At 44.6% G+C, this 8,796-nt stretch overlaps 1 protein-coding gene across 1 annotated transcript in view; it reads right to left on the bottom strand.

The window, feature by feature from the left end:
• The window catches only part of PLCD1 (phospholipase C delta 1), a 57,812-nt gene extending 53,542 nt beyond the window's left edge, over nt 1–4,270 (bottom strand). The window contains exon 1 of the mRNA XM_026841844.1: nt 3,905–4,270. Coding sequence (XP_026697645.1) covers nt 3,905–3,938 — 34 coding nt within the window. The 5' untranslated portion in view covers nt 3,939–4,270. The remainder of the gene's footprint in view (nt 1–3,904) is intronic.
• Between the last annotated feature and the right edge of the window lie 4,526 nt (nt 4,271–8,796).

Here is an 8,796-nt window from a genome sequence, read left to right as displayed (position 1 = left end):
TCCCCCCCCCCCCCCCCAAGTGATTTATCTGGAATTTCAGCACTCTCTAAGTTTAGCCAAAAACAGCCAGTGAGACTTGTGAGCCAGCAGTGTGCCCAGGGGGCCAAGAAGGCCAATGGCATCCTGGCTTGTGTCAGCAATAGCGTGGCCAGCAGGGACAGGGAAGGGATCTGACCCCTGTACTCGGCACTGGTGAGGCCACACCTCGATTCCTGTGTTCAGTTTTGGGCCCCTCACTACAAAAAGGACATTGAATGACTCGAGCGTGTCCAGAGAAGGGCAACGAAGCTGGTGCAGGGTCTGGAGCACAGGTCATACGGGGAGTGGCTGAGGGAACTGGGGGTGTTTAGTCTGGAGAAGAGGAGGCTGAGGGGAGACCTCATCGCCCTCTACAGCTACCTGAAAGGAGGTTGTACAGAGCTGGGGATGAGTCTCTTTAATCAAGTAATAATTGATAGGACAAGAAGGAATGGCCTCAAGTTTCACCAGGAAAGGTTTAGACTAGATATTAGGAAGCATTTCTTTCCAGAACAGGTTGTTAGGTGTTGGAATGGGCTGCCCAGGGAGGTGGTGGAGTCCCCATCCCTGGAGGTGTTTAAGAGTCGAGCTGACACAGCTCTGAGGGATGTGGTCTAGTTGAGAATGGTCAGTGTTAGGTTAATAGTTGGACTGGATGATCTTCAAGGTCCCTTCCAACCTAGTTGATTCTATGATTCTGTGATTCTGTATCTCAGTAAGGGGCTTTAAAAGGTACCCATGAGATAGGCAGCCGGAAGTGTGAGAATTTCCCCACACACATTGTCTAAAGTGGCTCATTTAAGGTGTGTAAGTATCTCAGTTTATAAGAAACTGTGGCAAAATTTTCTCTACCTGCATAAAGTAAAAGAGAAACCTCTGTGTTTGAGCAAGGTCTGCAGCCTTCCATTCTGGTGGGCTTGACTGAGTAGGGACTGAGACTCTACACCCACAGTAGGGACCTGGGAGACGCATGGGCTGGGCGTTAGTCTCACAGTTATTTAGATATCTACAGTGCACTGTAGGGGCCAGGAGAAGACAGGGTACGATTCACCCATCTAGATCCCTATAAGCCTAAAATTTCTTGCAGATAGCTACATTTAGCTAGCTGAATCCCATCTGGATGATCAAATCACCAAGTATTTGCACCTTTCCTTCATAAATATCTGTTTATATATTTAGATTTCCCTGCAAATGAAACTATACCTTGCTCCCAAATTGTCAACACCTTTGGCTCCGCGAGCTGCCTATCCAATCAGCTGAGTTTCTGCATCTTGCACAAACCATCTCTTCCCCATACACCTCTCCCTCTTGCTTTTCCTTGTAGTTGGCTGTGTCCTTCCATCTCTGCTACCTGCAGCAGTTTACCAAGTGACTGCATTTCCTTCTTCCTCATCTTCAATTTCCTCATTAAAAACTATTTTCCCCCAAGCATCTTCTTGCCCCAACTCATCTGGTTTTAGGCCTGATGTTGGGGCTACGCATGCTGACAACAATCTCAAAACCATCTCTAGGCTTTAGTTTTGCTAAAAGACATTGCTCAGATTAGAAATTTAGCAGCTTTTGTGTCAAAATAAAAAAAAAAGACCCCAAATTAATTTTACTTGTTCTGTCTGAAAAAGGGACAAGCTGCATGTTTAACGTACTAAGAAGTGTCAGTATTGCAAATTCTCCTGCACTGCTAGAAACACTGTGGCTCAGAAAACCTGTGTAACACATCAGGCACAACCTGCATCAAATGGGGTGTGCTAGAAGCATTTTGTTTGTAGAAAAAGAGATCAAAGTTACTGGCTACTTCAGAGCAGATCCCATCTCATCCAAAGTAGCATTGTCTCCACCCACAGAGGCTGAAGCCCAGAAGAAGCCTCCTCAGTGCTCCCAACTAAGACGGGCAGGTAGAGATGATTCATTCGGAAATTTAAATCTCGAAGTTAACTATCAGGACTAGCTGACAGAAGAAACAAGGAAATGGCCTGTTTTGTAGAATTTTACTAACCCTTCCCTGGTGATTCTCACCCTGGGCTGGAGCAGAGGCCATTCCCATAATGGGGCTGTGGCATTCCCCACACAATGTACCCAGTGTCTTGGATGAAAAAGTCAGTGTATAAGAATAAGGCATAGTATAAATTAGCTGTTCTATAATCTGTGCTAACACAAGGGCTCCCAGTTCAGAAACAAACTAACTTCATGAGGCAAGAGAAAGATTATTAATAGCCCACAGAGTCTTAGCAGATTCATTGCATACTAAATGTGGATGACCTTTTATAAAATAAGACACAAGAAGCCCATCCAGCTGAATTAAACACATTCAAAATAAAAGGCACAGACCACTAAATCACAGCAGCTACTCTGGCTCTGTGAACAAGGGAACATGCACAGTTTTCTTCCCAGGACTCGGATCTCCATCCAATGCAGAGTAAACAAAACTACACAAACTTTTCAGAAACGCTCATCTACATTAATACCCACTTCTGCTACCCGAAGATATCTCAGGTGTCTCCTATTGACTGTCAGATATTTTACTGAGAGTGAACCATGTGCCCGTGGTTAATTCTGACATGGTAAATACAGCTGTTGTATCTATGTTAGGAAAAAAAAAAAAAAAACAAAACCAAAAAAACCAAACTGAAAGTAACTGACTTTCAACATACAGCTGTAGACAAAACATATCTATAAACCATAGTATCTGAGATATTTCTGATAAACTACATAAGTCTGATCCTGCTAACAAACCAACATGTGAGCAACTTTTCTTGTCTAAGTAGTCTGGCATTTGGAGTGACTTTGGCACTTGTGTGTGTTATGTGTCAAAGAATTTCAGTAAATACTTTTTTAAAAGCTCAGCTCATTCAACACTTGTGTATTTTTCTGCTTGAGACAAGAAAATAGATTAAGAAACAGCCACTGAATTCTTCTTGGTTCCTAACCCCCGAAGACTAAATAATATTCACCGAAAAATGACCCACAGGCAACAATAGGAAATATTTTAATAGTTCCAGATGTATTTCTTAGCATTCTTTCCCCAGTGGTTGTATAATGAATGAGATACCTACAGAAAGTATAACATTAACCTCTGTTTCACCTTCCTGCCAGATTTCGAGCATCTGGGAAAATAAGAGGGAAGATTTCTTGAGCCTGCGGGAATCTTTTCACATTTCTTCTGATAATGCTAAACTGATTATGTTTATGGTACATCACTTACTGCTCTATAAGTTTATTTTTGTTTATAGCTCATTGATAGTAAGAAAGCACCTATCTCATGAACTAAAAAGAATCATTGTAGACTTTTCCCATTTCTGTGGGATCACAATATCTTCTTTTCAATCTGTAGCTATCACAGCCTTGAGTTGTTTCTGCTCATCAGAGTAAGTAAAATACAGTGAGGAGGTAACAAAGCAATATATTAAAGTCAGACAAGGGAATAAGGGATATTTCATTACCCTGTCTGTCAGACAAGCCTCTCAATCTTGGTACCAGTTGAATCTTACTTAACTCTCACTTGCTAGAAATTTTTTTTTTTTTTTTTTTTTTTTTTTTAACATTTAAAGAGTCTTAGGGGCAGATCTTGAGCCTAGGTAATTTATCCTGGCTCTGCTGTCTTCACCAGAGCCCAGAGAGTTTCCTCAGTTGAGCATCCGTCCCACCTTGAGTTTCACCATAAAGGGGAGGAGATTTGGATCAACTTTTCTGGACTTGCAGACGCTTGTCCAGCCAAGAAAACCTTTCTACCAACAGAAAAATCGGTCATCTCTCTGTAACACTGACTAAACGCCGCACTACTTCCAAAAGAGAGAATGGGGAGGCAGAGGACAGAGAGAAGAGAGTAGAAAAATAAAGCTCTTGGACAAGATAAGAGAGCTGAAAAACAAGGACATTTCTACAGACTTACTGTTGCAAGCGAGGAAAGTGCCATTCGATTCCATTGCTGCAAAACAAGCCGATGTGCAGCAGCAGAAAAGGCTCCAGGAAACAGCTGTGCCCAGATGTTAGGGCTGGCCCGGGGTGGAAGCCAGACCGGCCAGTCTCCCCCTGCTCTCTGCTCCAGTAATCCCCAACGTCAGCTCCCTTCAGAGAGGCCTCCTCCTTCCCCTTGGCTGGAAATGCGTCTTCGCTATGACTCCTCATTTATCTCTCTCCCGCATCCGCAGGCCACCGCCTGCCCAGCGCATCGACTGAGGCCAAGCGCCCGAGCCCCAGCGCCGCGCTGGCCCTGGCTCCTCCCTGCTGAAATCTGGCGTCTTCACTGCTGGCCCAGCCTCCTGCATTTTGCTACCGCTGCAGCTTGACAACGATGCTTCTTTTCCTGCTGCTGGCACGTTTTCACGCTCCGTTCCTTTCTGGCAAGGCTTCCAGAAGACACGGAGTGCTGCAGATCTGTCCTTCACGGTCCCCGAATCAAGGAAAAGGCCTTGAACAGATGCTAGTGGTGAGTCTAGGTCTAAAGAGCTTTTAGACACTGGTGGGGGCAGATTTCGTTTTTTCAGGGAAAAAAAAAAAAAAATAGGTCAGGGTTTGCCAGTGTAGAAATAGAAGCTGTAACCACAAACACTCACAGAGGCATGAGCTCAAAGCAGAAGAAAAGTTACAAGCTTTGCATTTGAGACAGCAAGACAGAAAGCAGAAAAACCTGCATGATCCACAGGCTTTTACTGGGTGGAACTGATTTCTTCCACTCTTGTCCCCTACTCTTGAATTAGATATTTTTAAGGGTGGAAAGATGATGCTGGCAAACAGGGAGGGGGAATGAAAGGGAATCTAGTGTGGGAAAATAAAGTTTCCCTCTACTTGAATATTTAGGGGAGGTTTCAATTATTGTTTTCCTGTTGTTCATTTCCATTTCTGGTTATCTTGATGCAAACAATTGATGGAGTTTTGGGCAGATTCAAAGGCCTCACTCCTCAGCAGCTGTAAACCTGGCAGCTCCACTGACAGAAAAGTCCCTCTCTGATGGTGACAGATATGGGACACACATGGTAAAAAATACTTTGGGACTAGGACTGTTTGTCCCTCCCTGCCAGAACTGGGCTGCTCCTTTGAGAGCCCAGACGTTGCTCTCAGATAGCTTTACAGTCCACAGATAATAAGGCTGCTGCCACCACCTAAGAAAACTACCCTAATATAGCAAAATTCCCCATGCTAGTATAAAAATCACAAAACCAAACAAGTGGAGAAAAAAAAAGCAGAGATTCAGCCCATGACTCCTCAAAAGCCCACTCTCTACCTCATGGACACCAGTATGGTGGCATGGGGGGGCTCATCTCCCACTAGACACTTTCCAAAGGACCCACGAAGGAGCAGCCCTTTTGCAAACTCACAGACAAGGAGACATTGACTTGGGCAGGGGCAAAATGTTTGGCAGCAAGGTCAGGTGCTGGCAGGCAGGAGAGCAGCTGGAGGCACCCAAGAGATTCCTCATACAGCCTTAAAAGCCTCAAGGCAATGGGACCTTAAGGCAGGGGGATTTCTGGAGGACACCGTGAAAACCCCTCACCCTTTCAGCTGATGGGGAAGAGCACTGGAGGGAGTGTACAAGAGGCTGGTGGATGAGTCAGCCAGACTGGAAACTCCAGCCATTTAGGCTGCTTTGAGCACTGTGGGTCCTTTCTGTCACCCTAAACTGAGTCATCACCATTCCTAAATCCTTGATGGGCTTGACATTGTATGAGTGCTCAGAGCAAGCCTGGCGCTCAACCAGCCTTGCTCTTGCGTTCATCGGGAAGTACAGTAGTCACCATCAGAGCTAGTGATACCCTTCAACAAACACCCCGAAACAGAGATCACACAGCACAGGTCTCATCAGTGCCTTGTTTCAGAAGGCAACAGTCCTTTTAGCTGTATTTCTACATGCACACCACATGCATTTGAATTCCCTTTCCTTTGCATTGCCAAAACCAATATATGTCCAGAATAACAATGAAATCAATGTGACATGAGGAGCTACTGGGCTCCTGTGAGCTGAAGAAATCCTACTAATAGTCTAAGAATAATATAGCAGTTTGAGAATGTCATATGAATCAAGTCTCTGATCCCCATTTTGGATCACTGTACTTAATGTATTCTTTTATGGTTCAGATTTTGTCAGATCCAGAAGGTGCAAGGTGCAAAAGGGGATTACTCTCTGCCTGCTTAAACCAGCATCACAGCTGAGTGGTAAGTTTAAAACTGGTGACAGAACTGTAAAAAGTCAGCATTCATCTGGAAGCCTTAAGAGAGCAATTAATTTTAAAACGAAATCTGTAGTTAAGATATGCTGCAGCTGACTGTTGTTGTATCTTTGCTTATTTTTTGAAAGCTGACTGCTTCTTCCCTGTTCTGAATACAGGTCCTAAACTCTATCCACTAACTTGCTCACAACCAGTTTTGTGGGTCTTGATCTTTGAGATCAAACCAGGATTTGAAGGGAAGAGTTCAGTATGATTAAAATTAAACAGCACTCCTTTGTGCACGCTGTCTCTACTCACAGCAGCCACAATGTTGCTAAGGGTCAAAGTTAAATACATACAATTTATTCTGAGCAGATTGGTTCTCGCATCCATAAGATGTCATTTTGATACTTTTTTTAGGCACTGCAGGTTTGTCTTCTCTGCTTTAAAAAATAACTTTTACAGTGAGATAACAACAGGACTGTAAGATCTTTTATTTTATTGCAAGGTAACTGAGCGAGGTGATTGCATACTCTCTGCCCATGCTGATTTAGCTCTATTTATTCCTTGATAAAATTGCCTCCTCCAGGATTTTACAGCAGGAGAGTTAACATGCACTGACTGTTTTGCAGGAGGAACACACCTTTTTTAGCAATGAAGACAAAACCTAACAGAAAAACCTGCTCTCCTGAATTCCACAAATACATTATAGATTACAAGGAGGGCTGGATTTATTCCCTCTGGACTCCTGTGTGCACCACTCACAAGCAGTGACTTCACTGCTGAGCCCAGCTTGGTGTCTCCCTGCTTTTCGAAGGCTGCAGGTTATTACATTTAATGGCTTCCCGAGATTTAGGAAGCCGCTTTATTTCCCTGCCTCTGTTGTCATGGATTTTACTCACCAAATCATCTTGCCACGTTTAAGAAGAATGTGAGGAATTCCCTGTGGCGAATTCCCTGTGGCGCTCAGCCACAGGTTGAAGGCAGCTCCTGTTCTCCATTTTTCTGGTGTTTCTTGGAGTCAGGATCCTGGCTGCCCACAGCTGAACCTGGACCTAAGCTCCTCCTCAATACCTTCCCAAAAGGAAGGCAAGGTCAGTATGAAAAAGTAGAATACCAATAAAAATTAAAAGGATCAGATAAGGGCATGTAAATTAAGGAGAGGAGGAGGCAGTTGAAGGCCTTCTTGGCTTCAATGCACAGGGTTTGTTCTCCTTGTCTGCATGGGTAGCAGCTGTAAGATGGGAATATATGCATATGCAGAATAATACATTAATATTTAGAAATACCTGCATTGGACTCAAAGTCTACTTCGCAAAATTTTCTTAAGCATGGAAGGGAACCTAGACATGGAAATGATTCAAGAAATAAGCAACCTGTTATTTTTTGTTCCTTTCTTCTCAGTCTTTCCCTTCGGAGGGAAATTCAACCTTGAGGCTCTGGCACCCAGGAGGAAGGGAAAGCACAGCTCCTCAATCCTACTCCCAGTTCTCCCATCCCTGCAGCCACAGAAGAGGGCTGCAGTGCTGGAGGAGGGAGCAAGACTTCTATTTCTCAGTCGAACTAGAGAGGGGTGCAGGTAGGATGCATTTCTAGAGCAGGAATCTCTGAGTGGAAGAGGCCAAAGATGTGGTGAGTTCCTCCTTGGGACTTTTCTTCAGACTATGTGCATATGGATTTGCTTCACAAATGTGTCTGAGGCAACAGGAGCTAAGCAGCTGCTGCTCCCAAGTTGCCCTCAGGATGGGAAGATGAAGCCCCTGGAAGATGGAGGAGGGAAGAGAGGACATATCACAATACATGCATCATCCCCCATGACTATCACAAAAGGCCTTTTCTCAGTCCTGAGCTTCAGGCTTATGCCAGTGACAGCTCTGGTACCCCTAGATCCTGATTAAAGGAGGACCAAAGGCCTCAGAAAGCCCATTTTGCTCCACAGCCCTTTAATTTAGCTCAGCCAAAGCCCAGACTTGGGCTCAAATACCTTCCAGCAAAGACAGCAAGAACTGAGCCACACTCAGCTCTTTGCTGAGGCTGTTTAAGACAGGCCTTTTCGTTGAACCAACTCACCTTCCAGCCAAAGAGATTCAAACACTAAAGTGCACACCATCAGACAAAAGCAATTACATTTCAAATGAATAGAAAACCCCAAAGCCTGCTTTGGGCACCCCGCTTTTTTCTTGTCCACACCATTTTCTGAGCTCATCAAGAAGCAGAGTCAGGGCATTTCTAGGCCTGGAGACAGGCTGTAGGGTTGGCATTGCCTTCCCAAAGCAAAGCTGCCACCTAAAGAGTACAAGGGCAGCAGCACCATGACATTTTACCGAGGGCGAAGTCCTAAAGCCAGGACATACCCTGATTAACCCACTTGCTCTCTAGTCATTTAAGTGAGCTTGGAAGGAGTTAAACGTCAGCCAGGATGGATGAGGAGCCTGCCTCCCTCTGTAACACGCCCTCCAACAAGTCCACATGCAGAGGTGCCAAGATCATCAGCTGAATGGGAGTTCAAGGAGAAGCTCCCTTTTCTTGCATGACTACACCCCTTTGCCTTCTCCTCTGGTTTTGCACACACAGCCCAGCCCAAGGCAGCAAAGAGCATTTGCAGAGTTCAAAGACAAAAATGTTTGCAGGGTTCAAC

Source organism: Athene cunicularia (assembly GCF_003259725.1).
Source record: "Athene cunicularia isolate RWA chromosome 2 unlocalized genomic scaffold, athCun1 chr2_part1, whole genome shotgun sequence".
In the NCBI taxonomy this organism is placed as follows: Eukaryota; Metazoa; Chordata; class Aves; order Strigiformes; family Strigidae; genus Athene; species Athene cunicularia.
This window is presented reverse-complemented; position numbering and strand designations above follow the sequence as displayed.